Here is a 13,737-nt window from a genome sequence, read left to right as displayed (position 1 = left end):
AACAATGAAGATTTTATTATTATTTTTTTTAAACAACCAGAATCACAGAAGAGCAATGTTTTAAGCAGACAGACAGGCTCTACCATTCATATGTTAATAACACCGTTCAGATGATGCAAAAGTCTTCTTAACATAAATTAGGAAACACTTTGTTACTTTATAAAACCAGTCTCTCCATCTATATCTGGCTGCCGATGTTAACTTGACCACGACTTGGTGACTCTTAGATGACTCAGGTGATCAGTTATGTGCTTGTGCTCAGGAAATTTGGCAAAATTGGTGTCTTTGATCTTCAGCCAGTTTTGAGCTCTGCGCTCCGCGGCGTGGGAATGCTCCTGCTGCTTTGTCATGTACGGGCGGCTGATCCAGTACTCGTTCTCAGCTTCACGCTCCAGATGCTTCAGCGTGTTGCTTTTCATCTGCCACGTGATCTTCCGTGGACGGCGATACTTCCCGATCCACTGCTTCCCGGGAATACCTTTCCGCAGCAGGGCGAGGGTGAGAAACATGGCGACAAATTCACCCTGGAATGTCAAAAGCAGTTAAAAGTTAAAAAAGTATTGTTAACGATGAACTCTGGAAACCTCAAACCCTCACTTTATGGTTTAGATTTTAACTTTCACTGTTTTAACCTTTTTTTTCGGACTCTTTTGTAAAAAAGAAAAAAAAAATCACCTTTGGAATCAATATTTTTGAAAATATGATTTGCTGCAAATATTATGTAATGTTTAGCAGTACAAATGCACCACTTTATGTAACTAAAATTGACTTTTCAATAATAGGTAAGCAGTCCAAATAGAGAAAGCAATTAAGGCTGAAACAATTAATCGGATAAATCGATTATTGAAATAATCGTCAACTACTTTAGTAATTGAACAATCATTAACTGGAATATACAGACTCTAAAACATGCCCTTTGCTGAAAACAACCCACTCAGACCAGTAATTAGACCTAACTTCTACAAAAATATATACATTCTGCGTTTAAGATGAAAAACCTTCTTTTTCTGTAAATATTCTCTATCCAGAAGTCCTCAAGGGCCATACATCTAGCTTCACCTGGTTTAAATTCTGTAAAAACTAAATCTCATATTAAGCACCTTTTGCTACCGATTATTAATTGAAAAAACAGTCGACAGATTAATCGATTAGCAAAATAATCGTCAAAAGTGTGAACAAGCCTTGTAGAATCTAAACAAGGTTAAAGCATAGTTCAAAATGAATCCATTACATGATGACACTCAGTAATACTAATCGTCTTGTTGCAGTGCAATGTTCAGCCTTATGATATTCATATTTTAAGATACTTTGTATGAAGGATTTAGATTTAAAGAAAGTATTGTACTTAGACTAATCTTTAATTATTCCTCACACCTTTGCTCAATTTCACTGGTTATCTTCAGAAATGTGATAAAAGATCGTGTGCCATGTTTTATCTGTTTTGAGTTTTATTTTCAGGTGACCCTTGAACCAAAGCTCCATCATGCTCCCACCAGTAAGAGTAATCTCAAATACATCCTTGATTTTTGCTGGAAATTATCTGGTCAATGACAAATGATCAGCTTTGTTGCTCTGTATAAACAGGCATGCAGCTGCCATGTTGTGTGGGTTGGCTATATACAGTACAGACCAAAAGTTTGGACACACCTTCTCATTCAAAGAGTTTTCTTTATTTTCATGACAACGAATATTGTAGCTTCACACTGAAGGCATCAAAAATATGAATTAACACGTGGAATTATATACTGAACAAAAAAGTGTGAAACAACTGAAATTATGTCTTATATTCTAGGTTCTTCAAAGTAGCCACCTTTTGCTTTGATTACTGTTCTGCATAGTCTTGGCATTTTGTTGATGAGCTTCAAGAGGTCGTCACCTGAAATGGTTTTCCAACAGTCTTGAAGGAGTTCCCAGAGATGCTTAGCACTTGTTGACCCTTTTGCCTTCACTCACCCCCACACCATCACACCTCCTCCTCCATGCTTCACGGTGGGAACCAGGCATGTAGAGTCCATCCGTTCACCTCTTCTGCGCCGCACGAAGACACGGTGGTTAGAACCAAAGATCTCAAACTTGGACTCATCAGACCAAAGCACAGATTTCCACTGGTCTAATGTCCATTCCTTGTGTTCTTTAGCCCAAACAAGTCTCTTCTGCTTGTTGCCTGTCCTCATCAGTGGTTTCCTAGCAGCTATTTTACCATGAAGGCCTGATTCACACAGTCTCCTCTTAACAGTTGTTCTAGAGATGTGTCTGCTGCTAGAACTCTGTGTGGCATTGACTTGTTCTCTAAACTGAGCTGCTGTTAACCTGCGATTTCTGAGGCTGGTGACTTGGATGAACTTATCGTCCGCAGCAGAGGTGACTCTTGGTCTTCTTTTCCTGGGGCGGTCCTCATGTGAGCCAGTTTCTTTGTAGCGCTTGATGGTTTTGGCGACTGCACTTGGGGACACTTTCAAAGTTTTCCCAATTGTTCGGACTGACTGACCTTCATTTCTTAAAGTAATGATGGCCACTCGTTTTTCTTTTCTTAGCTGCTTTTTTCTTGCCATAATACAAATTCTAACAGTCTATTCAGTTGGACTATCAGCTGTGTACTGTATCCACCTCCTGCACCACACAACTGATGGTCCCAATCCCATTTATAAGGCTTGAAATCCCACTTATTAAACCTGACAGGGCACACCTGTGAAGTGAAAACCATTTCAGGTGACTACCTCTTGAAGCTCATCAACAGAATACCAAGTGTGCAGAGCAGTAATCAAAGCAAAAGGTGGCTACTTTGAAGAACCTGTCTTTGTGCGGTGCAGAAGAGGTGAACGGATGGACATGCCTGGTTCCCACCATGAAGCATGGAGGAGGAGGTTTGATGGTGTGGGGGTGAGTGAAGGCAAAAGGGCCAACAAGTGCTAATCATCTCTGGGAACTCCTTCAAGACTGTTGGAAAACCATTTCAGGTGACTACTTCTTGAACCTCATCAACAGAATACCAAGAGTGTGTGGAGCAGTAATCAAAGCAAAAGGTGGCTACTTTGAAGAACCTAGAATATAAGACATATTTTCAGTTGTTTCACACTTTTTTGTTCAGTATATAATCCCACATGTGTTAATTCATAGTTTTGATGCCTTCAGTGTGAAGCTACAATATTCATAGTCATGAAAATAAAGAAAACTCTTTGAATGAGAAGGTGTGTCCAAACTTTTGGTCTGTACTGTAGATGGAAGCGAATGCTTTTAGAGAGTTTAATATTGGTTTTACTGATGTCTCTTTAGTCATTACGCACGTTTATTGTTCAAAGTAGCACTCAGTAGTAATGTAGCGTTATATAGTAAATTTTAACCAACCCTCAAAGAAATCTAATGGTTTATGTCACATGTAATAAATGTGGCTAATTTATTGCTTTACTAAAAGCTGGCCTTTGCACTGAGTCACGACGATGATCATTTTACAACAGCAGTATAACGTGGTTTAAAAACAATCTACTTCATCTCTGCATGTTTAGCGGGGTTATTGTGGAAAAGGGCAGGAGATAAGGGGAAATGAAATGTATACGCAGCTCACACAAATATAAAAGCTTTATATAAAAACACATGCAAACCATAGCTGCTGAAAGAAAAGTCAGTATCTCGGCATTCCGATTAAACTTCTAGCTAAAGCTGAATTAGCCTTAGCCTGCGTTACAGAACAAGGACAGACTAAAACAGATTAATTTGAACCTTACGACAGAAATAAAAGTAGCAAGATACGTTTTTGTTATTTTCCCCACCTTATAAAGACGTTAAATACAGTCAAATATTCGACGCCGAGGTGAAAACACGTCCAGAAATAAATCAGAAAAACCCAACCGTGGAAATGTGACAGCTAGCTAGCTAGCAGGGGTCATTTGTTGTATTTCCGGAGCAGCGACGTATCGCTGGAGACTGACTCGGTTCGACACGTTAACTCGTTCAAGTGAACGTAGTGCTCAGTCATTGAAAACAGATATGTCTTTCCACACTATTAACTTCAAATTGTTTTACATATTGTCTATATAAACATACTAAATAAGGACCAACACCTCACTATGAAAACAAAACGACACATCAAAGAGCCATTTAGGAGCCGAAACAGTCGGCTCTTTTCTGGCAAGCCGAAATAAATTCCCTTTGATTTAAGGCGCAGGCGAAGGTTCAAGCACAAATAAAATTTGATATTTTTTGTCTTAAACACCAATACAAAGATTTATAACAAATTGTATAAAATAAACATGTAGTTATTAAGTAAAAGTATTTGAGCACACATTTTTAAAGGCATACGCCTGCTGAGGGAAGACAGTTTGAACAGGATATATTAGTAATGTGGGTTTGAAGCAAAATGAACATCTAAACAAATGAAAAAGACAATAAAACATAAAAGTAAAGGGGAAAAGATAAGACTGAGACCGCCCTCGGTTTCAGGACTCCTCCCTCCAGTGGTGGCTTTAAAACAGCTTGTTGACAGCAGGTTTCAGTCTGATAGAAGACAAAATGGATTTCCTGATGTTTTCAGCAACAACATGGACCTTAGTTGCTCTCTGTGTCACGCTGTTATTACTGTGAGTATTCTGTAGTATTTATTGTCTTTCACATGCAAAAAAACAAAACAAAAACTCTAATTCCTACGTTTCTTTTCCGGTCTCTTTTCAACATTAGATACGGAACCTGGCCATACAGGTTTTACAAAAAGATAGGGGTATCCGGACCGAGACCCCTCCCTTTTGTGGGAACCATGTTGGGTTTCTCAAAGGTAGTGCTTAAACAATCCCAGAAAAGTGGAAATGAAAGTGCTGATGATCTTCCCATTTTTATGAACGCAAGCATTGTTTTTCTCCAAGTAATGAACTCATGGCTTTTCTTTAATTCTCTCCTGTAATTTTTCTCTGCAGGGAATATTAACCTTTGACCGTGAATGCAAAGCCAAATATGGGGATATCTGGGGGTTAGTAGAAAAATAAATTCATTTTATGTTTTTATTTAGCAGAACATTTGAATACTGAACTCAGATTCCTTGAAAAGCAATTTCATCAAGTGATCTCCACCCTTTATTTCTGTTAAATTTCTTATTGGGCCAGAAGAGCCAGTGCCATCACCATTTAGTTAAAATTCATGTTAGATTATGAATTTGTGCTTACATAAATGCTCTGTCAAATATCTGTGCTTTATCAGAAGTAAGCTGTGATTTATTTTTTGTTTTCCTGCCACCTTGTCAGTTTGTTTGAGGGGCGAACCCCGTTGATGATGGTTGCTGACCCTGTGATGATAAAAGCCATCTTGGTGAAGGAGTGCTACACTGCGTTTACAAATCGCAGGGTAAGACGGTGTATAAAACTATGGAGATTCTGCATGTTCAGTTTTTTTTTTTTTTACTTTCACAGTGTACACTGTACAATTTGCTGTTAATTAAAGCTTATGTTAAAAATTATATTATATCAACCTGAAAACACAAAATTAACTTTATGTTTTTGACTCTAAGGGAGGCATTTCATTCAGATAATTTTGATTTTTAGAAATGACTGGCAGGGTTTATAGCAAACAGTTGAGAAGGATTATATCCAAAACACAACCACAGAACAACTGCAGCTGATGCAATGGGAAGTAAATATTTTTTCGCTGTCCTAATGAAACCTGGGAGTGTAACAGTGCAGCCAGATCCTGCTGACTTGACCTGGTATTAACCCCGCGGTTAGCCTGACAGTCTCAAAGTTACACTCAGAAACAACCTGCCAAACAACATCAAGTGCTATGGATGATGTAGTTCCTACAGGTACATCTAAAAAAATTTGAATATCGTGAAAAAGTTTAATATTTTTTGTCACTCATTTCAGAAAGTGAAATGTATATATATTATATAGCTTCATTACATAAATAGTTAAATATTTCAAGCCTTTATTTCTTGCAATTTTGATTATTATGGCTTACTGATAGTGAAAACCTCATCTCAGAAAATTACAACGTGAAAAAGTAAAGCATTGGAAACTCATGGTGTCGCACCCTAATCAGCTAATTAACTTAAAATTCCTGCAACAGTTTCCTGAGCCTCTTAATTGTCTCTCAGTCTGGGGTCTTCACGCTACACAATCATGGGAAAAACTACTGACTTGACAAATGTCCAGAAGACAGTCATTGACAAAGAGTTAACAGCAGCCTTGAGAGGATTGTCACGGAAATCCGTATACAGAGGTTTCAGTCCTTGAAGCAGCCGTCCCGAACTGTTGACCATTGCTGCACTGTCGTCCCTTCTCTCTCCACCCCATTTGCTGTCGGTCAACTTGCAAATAAAGGCCACTAGTGCCACAAAATAAAGGAGGAAAAAAAAAACTTGCCTGACCTGAACCACAGAGGGAATAAATGGAGTATAGTCAAAAGGAAGATGAGAGACAACAGACCCAAGCAGATGACCTAAAGGCCACTATCAAAGGGACCTGGGCTTCCGCTGCACCTCAGCGTGCCTCGCTGCATTGATGGAGTAATTCATGGAGAGGAAACCCCAACCAAGTATTGAATGAGTAGAAATTAATATAAATCAGAAACCTGATATTTCTGTTTTAACAGAATCTTATTATTGATCTTGTGTAATTTTCTAATTTTCAGAGACACTGAATTTTGGGTTTTCATTATCCGTAAGACCTAATCATCAAAACGTTAAGAAATAAAGGCTTGAAATATTTAACTCTGTGTGTAATAAACCTAAATATAAATTTACCTGTATACCAACCTGTATTTGTTGAATACAAATTGTGTGACAGAAATCCTATTTGTTAGTGTGGAGAAAAATAGGAGAACTGTTAGAAATCAGGTGGCAAAACCGACAAATCTAAAGCCTAAGTTTCTACTTAAACCCAATCCTAGAATTTGAATAATTAATCTAGCTAAATAAAGTATGGTTATGCATTAAGGCTATTGTGAAAAAGAGAGTCACGAGGTTGGATGACTGTCAAAAGTCTGTCCCATCTGCAGACTCTAAACATGTGCTGCCGTTTTGTCTTTTTACAGAATTTGATTGGAGATGGTGGACCTCTAGACGATGGAATCACAGTAGTGAAAGATGAAAGGTGGAAACGAATTCGCAGCACAATATCTCCATGTTTTACCAGTGGAAAGCTTAAACAGGTCAGGATCTCCTGTCTGTTCATAAATCATTTCTGCCCTGGGTTTTTTCTGACCATTGCATTAGCACATGTGCTATATATGTTAATGTCGTCCCTTAGACTATAATGGCTTCTACTGGCCACTACTGAGTGGTTCAAATCATTTGTTTTAATTCGCATAATTTGAGACTGTAATAGATTTCCTCAAACCACCGTATTGATCCAAACACCAGGACAAAAGCCACACTGCTCCAGTTGAATCTGATTTCAACAGTTGGTTTTGAGGCTTATTTTCAGGTGGTTGGGAAAATGTTGGAGCACACTTTCTTAAAGAAAAATGGACCACCACCTCTGTCAGACACTCCTCAGGTATCATCACAGGCCTCATCTTCTTGGGCCAAATTGCTTTTTAATGAGCTCAGCGATGTGCCATGGTGATGGAATCATGGCCTCCAAGTCCTCAAAGTGTACGTCCTTAGCAGAGGAAAATTTAATAACACTGATAAAGTGTTCCTTTCTCTCAACAAAATATTGAGTCCAGATCTCCTGTTTCAAGAGTCCCTAAAGTCAACAAAGCTCTTATGATTCATTCTTTAGCTTGACAGCTTCCACCATTGCTGGTGTCCGTATACTGCATTAATGATAAAAAATGAACAACACATTGTCATTCTCTGTTATTCTTGTCTCTTTCTTCAAGGTTTTTCCATTGGTTGTTAAAATTGCAGACAGACTTATGGAAAAACTTAAACAAATGGATTTGAATGAGCCCATTCATGTCAAGCAGTATGTTTGTTCTGTTGTATTCCATCAAATTACAGGCTTTTTATTTCTTCAAACAAACATGCAAGCCCCTACTTCTTGTTTTTCTCTCTCCCAGATTTGTTGCACCATACAGTTTGGATGTGGTGACCAGTGCTTCCTTCAGTGTGGAGATTGACTCTATTAACAACGTCAACGACCCTGTTCATGCTCACATGCAGAAGATTCTGAACTTCAGATTTTGGCCTTTTCTTTTACTGTGTATGCCAGCTCTTTGTTTGTTAAGATTGCGTTTAGCATGAGTAGCAAATGCATTTAATTCATTTCATTATGTCTTTTTAGCGATCTTTCCCTTTGGTCGTCCCCTGCTGAAGCTCCTTAAAGTTGAGCTTATGCCCAGATCCAGTTTGGACTTTTTCTACGACATCATTAAGAAATTTAAAGACCAGCACAGTGCAGAGGAATCGGTGAGCATTGACTTAATGCGTTTTAGAAACTTAATTGTTTAAGTTGCAGCAGGTTCTAGTTCTAGTACATGGTAAGTCAAATAAGTCACAAACCTTCAGTAGAAGGAGTTTGAACACACCCGCTCACACCTGCTGTTACCGATTAAAAGTTAAAACGGCTAACAAAATAATTTTTGTTGAACTTTAAATAATTTCTCTGCCCCATCCAGACTCGGGGGGACTTCCTGCAGGTGATGATCCGGAATGAGATTCCAGAATCCGACCTAAAGAGCGAAAATGAGCAACCAAGTAAAGGTCTGTTTGCACAACAGCAGTAATACTTGAAAACCAAAGAAACAAAGTTGTGTTCTCACTGATCTCCGCTCACATTTAAACTACTTTTATCAAATTTTAGATGTCTTCTTTGTTAAATAGTTAGCACAGTCAGCTCATAGGTCTTGTCTACAACAAATCTCAAAGGATATTATGAGAAGTGAGGAGAAGGCCAACAATTACCAAGGGGTTTGCTTAAAGGTAATAATAATAATGACGATTAACTACACTTAGTGTAATACAAATACGCAAACATTACTATGTTTCGTCTCTGGGAGAAAGATCTTTCTACATAATAAATATGTAGCTATGTTTTCTATAAGCATTGACAAACACGATGGGGTAAATCTGGGGTTCCCAGATCTTTTCATTGTAAAGGATCTTGGGATTTAACAGCTGAGCTTCCATTGCCTTACTACTTCATCTCAATAATTGCTCTCTAGTTATAGTAATAAGTGATACAGTCTAATTTTGATATAACTCAAACATTCATTTTCTGTGAAGCAAAATAACATTTTGACCATATTAGCCTTTCTGTGTATATGTTTCCAATTCTAAGCTGTATAAACTGATAAAGCATATTAGGTGGTGTGTATTTCTAAAGTGAGGGAGGGTTTGGCCTTGAGAGATAAAACACCATATTAAATGATGTACATAAATATTAGGCAGATTCTATTCCTGGTGAAAAATATTCCAAAAAAGCGATTTTAATTTAATCTGAAAATACAGGAATCATGAAAAGTCTTTCAGAGGGATGCATCTCTCTGGAAATTGCCAAGATATTGGGGCATGATCACAAAACCATAAAATGTTTCTTTTTTCTTTTTGTTTTATGCAAATAGTCAACAACGTCACAAGAAACATGCTAAGAAAAAGATGTAGATTTACTGCCAAAGATTTGAGAACAATCGAAGAGTGTACTGTGTAGTCCTTTCCAGTTTAACATCACTGCAAAGCGATTGTATCTGTCAGAAGTTGATGGTGAATTATAAATTTTATTGCTGTTTATGCATGATGTTGACAATGGCTAAGTTTCAAACAGCAGGAATAGAGCGCTTTATATAAGATACAAGTACATTTCAGTAAATTATAATATAATTGCAAAGCTAATTGGTTTCAGTAATTCAAATAAAAAAATAAACCTATATATAATACCGATACATTACACAGAAGGATATTTTGAAAGCATTTATTTCTGTTAATTTAAAGACTTCTGGCTTTCAGCTAATGAGCCTAACATTCTGTTTTTCTTGAAATTAGAATATCACACAAGACAAATAATAAAACCAAACTGTTAGCCCACTCAGTGAAAAGTATGACCATTTACAGTAGAGTATATGCACTCAATACTAGGTCAGTTATATGAATTACTGTATTACTGTGCAAGGTATGGAGTTGACCGGCCTGTGGCACTCCTGAGCTGGTAAGGAAGCACAAGTTGCTTTGATAGCCACCTTCAGGTCATCTACATTGTTGGGTCTGGTGTCTCTCATCTTCCTCTTGACAATACTTCATAGGTTCTCTCTGCAGTTCAGATCAGGGCAGTCTGTTGGCCAATCAAGCACAGTACCACCATGCTCATATAACCAGCTTTTGTATCTGTGACAGGTTGGGCAGGTGCCAAGTCCTGCTGAAAAATAAAATCAGCATCTCCATAAAGCTTGTCAGCAGAAGGAAGCATGAAGTGCTCTACAATTTCCTAGTAGATGGGTCTGTTGATTTTAGGCTCAATAAAACACATGACACCCAACATCATCACTGACTGTGGAAACTTGACACTGGACCTCCAGCAACTTGGATTGTGTGTCTCCAGCACCAACGCATGCGTTGTTACTCTCCATCAAATTCTTTTATGGACTTTGCTTTACGATCTACTCATGGCTGCGGTTATCACTGTTGCTTCTGCACCTTCTACCACATCTTTCCTTCCACTTAACGTTCAAGTAATATGCTTGGATACAGTCAGCTTCTTTAGCAATAATCTTTGATGGCTTACCCTCACTGTGGAGGGTCTCATTGACTCTGTGCTGGACAACTGTCAAATCAGCACTCTTAATCATATTGTAAACTTTATGAAGTTTAATTTATTTTAATTTATTAGGATGCATCTATATTGACATCAATGTTTTTTATTGCAGGTTTGACCGAACACGAGATCCTTTCTCAGGCTTTGACATTCATCTTCGGTGGCTACGAGACAACCAGCACAACTCTGTCTTTCATCCTTTACAATCTGGCTGTAAACCCTGATGTCACCCAGACATTGCAAAAAGAAATCGATGGCTGTCTGCAGAAAAATGTAACTTTCCATGCCATGCTGACTTTTGTAATCCAACAGATGCAATTGTTGTGTATGCCTTCCTTATTTACATCCGACTTTCTCTGCTGCATCTAGAATTCCATTTCCTTTGAGGACCTGAACAACATGGAGTACCTGGAACAGGTTTTCTGTGAGTCACAGCGATTAATTCCCACCGCACCTCGACTTGAGAGGACTTGTAAAAAGACGGTGCAGATTAACGGCCTCACCATCCCCGAGGGAACGTTAATTGGGATTCCAGTGCATTTATTGCACATGGACCCACGATACTGGAGCTCGCCTGACCTTTTCAAACCAGAAAGGTACATAACAGAGAACAGCGTGATTATTACTGTTATCTGACAAAGAATACCTTTTCTTGCAAGATTTTCTGTTGGAGGAAGGTTTTCCCTTAATGCAATTACTGTTTGACAACAGCTACAATTACGGTTTGTTTTTATTTTTTATATATCATAACTGGTCAGCTTAATATGGTCCCAACAGGTTCAGTAAGGAGAATGAGAAGGATCTGAACCCATACGCATACATGCCGTTCGGCCTCGGCCCTCGTAACTGTGTTGGGATGCGATATGCAGTCCTCGTCATGAAGATGCTCATTGTGCGCATCCTGCAGAGTTACACTGTGGAAACATGCAGAGACACCGTGGTAAGGCTGACACCCTACAACGATTCAGATTGTCATTCTGCACCCGTCATGTCAGTGTTTCATTTCAACCTGTTTATGTCTTCAGATCCCAATTCAGTTCGACTGGAAGTTTCAACCAACCAAGCCTGTGATGCTGAAGTTTGTTCCTAGAAGACTATGATGGAGGAGAGTTGATGTCCATGTGTAATTAACTTCTAATGTCTTTAACAGTTCGGCAGGATCATTGTTGTTGAATGTTGTGTAATTCTAGCAATGGTGAAAAATCAGATCGCTTCGAATACTTTTAAAAATCTGTCTTTATCTCTGACATAAAACCATCTAAACAGATCACAGAAAAAAAACTGTTATTTTTAGAAAAACTGTGATTACTGTTATATTTTTCTTTCGTCCTTTGAAGTGAAAGGTACATTATGCATGTACAGTACCTTGCAGAAATATTCATACCCCTTGAAAAAAATATATAGAATGTTGAAACCACAAACTTATAAGTTTTGGACATTTACTGTATGTGAAAGACCAACACAAATCAGTGCAGTGGAATACATTTCTTTTCTGAGGATACCACTGCCTTTTTATTTTTTAAATGTCATACTTTTTCAGACTCAAATTTCCACATATAGTCAGATTTGATAAGATTCTGTACATTTCAGTACACAAATATTACCCTTGAACTGCCTGAATAGCAGCCAGGTCTCATTATCTGTAGTTTCCACAAATCATAGGACTAAAAAAGCAGGAACTAGCTTTTAATTTTGTGTATGCAGCCATTTCACAGCTTTTTTGACATCCAACCTAAAAAGAAGTAAAAACAGCTCTCTTTGAATAATCTATACCTCTTGGACCTTTAAATACGGAATTCTTTCTAAATGAAGATGCAGATTTGTGAACATTGGTACCATTGAAACCCCATATCACATTTATTTCTCTTCAGTCATCTACTACTTTGTGCTACTTTTCTATCATATAAAATATGAAATGGTTTGAGAAGTTCATACTTCTGTAAGGCACTGTGTACTCTTTCTTACAAAAGGACTTTATTGTAGATTTCATTATTGGTGTGAATCAATTAAATAATTTTTTGTAATATTTTAATGTTTTTTAAATGAACAGTGATCTTTATTTTCCTTTAATCTTCTAAACACTCAGTGGACATAAGGTTTTTCATTATATATTCATAAATAATTGAAAAATGTTTAAAAGGCCACTGTTTATCTCCCAAAGATGTATTTTAAGTTGAAAACTACACGAGACGCTACCGATATAAATGACAAGGATGACTACAACGCAGAAGCTGCTATTGGCTAGTATTTGCATAACATAAATTGTGTCTAGGATTTCTTCTTCACTTCACTGAATGGCTGCAGTAATCAGTAAGAAACATCAGTGCAGCACAATGAGTGGTGAAACTTGTACCTCCAAGTCACGACTTATACGCCGTATACAGGTCCTTCTCAAAATATTAGCATATTGTGATAAAGTTCATTATTTTCCATAATGTAATGATGAAAATTTAACATTCATATATTTTAGATTCATTGCACACTAACTGAAATATTTCAGGTCTTTTATTGTCTTAATACGGATGATTTTGGCATACAGCTCATGAAAACCCAAAATTCCTATCTCACAAAATTAGCATATCATTAAAAGGGTCTCTAAACGAGCTATGAACCTAATCATCTGAATCAACGAGTTAACTCTAAACACCTGCAAAAGATTCCTGAGGCCTTTAAAGCTCCCAGCCTGGTTCATCACTCAAAACTCCAATCATGGGTAAGACTGCCGACCTGACTGCTGTCCAGAAGGCCACTATTGACACCCTCAAGCAAGAGGGTAAGACACAGAAAGACATTTCTGAACGAATAGGCTGTTCCCAGAGTGCTGTATCAAGGCACCTCAGTGGGAAGTCTGTGGGAAGGAAAAAGTGTGGCAGAAAACGCTGCACAACGAGAAGAGGTGACCGGACCCTGAGGAAGATTGTGGAGAAGGGCCGATTCCAGACCTTGGGGGACCTGCGGAAGCAGTGGACTGAGTCTGGAGTAGAAACATCCAGAGCCGTGCACAGGCGTGTGCAGGAAATGGGCTACAGGTGCCGCATTCCCCAGGTCAAGCCACTTTTGAACCAGA

The 13,737-nt window shown here is 38.1% G+C and overlaps 2 protein-coding genes across 2 annotated transcripts; one reads left to right on the top strand and one right to left on the bottom strand.

The window, feature by feature from the left end:
• mrpl57 (mitochondrial ribosomal protein L57) lies at positions 1-3,922 on the bottom strand. The gene is made up of 2 exons (XM_047352270.1): positions 3,768-3,922; positions 1-524 (listed from the first exon to the last, which is right to left on the bottom strand). Exon 2 carries the CDS (start codon positions 507-509, stop codon positions 198-200), a length of 312 nt encoding a protein of 103 aa, XP_047208226.1. The 5' UTR covers positions 510-524; positions 3,768-3,922; the 3' UTR covers positions 1-197.
• Positions 3,923-4,419: 497 nt separating this feature from the next.
• On the top strand, positions 4,420-12,814 carry LOC124859475 (cytochrome P450 3A40-like). Its single transcript, XM_047352269.1, has 13 exons — positions 4,420-4,574; positions 4,672-4,765; positions 4,905-4,957; positions 5,229-5,328; positions 7,012-7,128; positions 7,804-7,889; positions 7,984-8,126; positions 8,208-8,332; positions 8,542-8,626; positions 10,783-10,943; positions 11,040-11,266; positions 11,448-11,610; positions 11,696-12,814. The coding sequence occupies exons 1-13, from the start codon at positions 4,507-4,509 to the stop codon at positions 11,768-11,770; spliced, it is 1,497 nt and encodes a 498-aa protein (XP_047208225.1). The 5' UTR covers positions 4,420-4,506; the 3' UTR covers positions 11,771-12,814.
• The last annotated feature ends 923 nt before the right edge of the window (positions 12,815-13,737 follow it).

The sequence above is a fragment of the Girardinichthys multiradiatus genome, chromosome 22, assembly GCF_021462225.1.
Source record: "Girardinichthys multiradiatus isolate DD_20200921_A chromosome 22, DD_fGirMul_XY1, whole genome shotgun sequence".
Classification (NCBI taxonomy): Eukaryota; Metazoa; Chordata; class Actinopteri; order Cyprinodontiformes; family Goodeidae; genus Girardinichthys; species Girardinichthys multiradiatus.
Note: the sequence above shows the minus strand (reverse complement) of the source record. Positions and strands in the feature narration are given on the sequence as shown.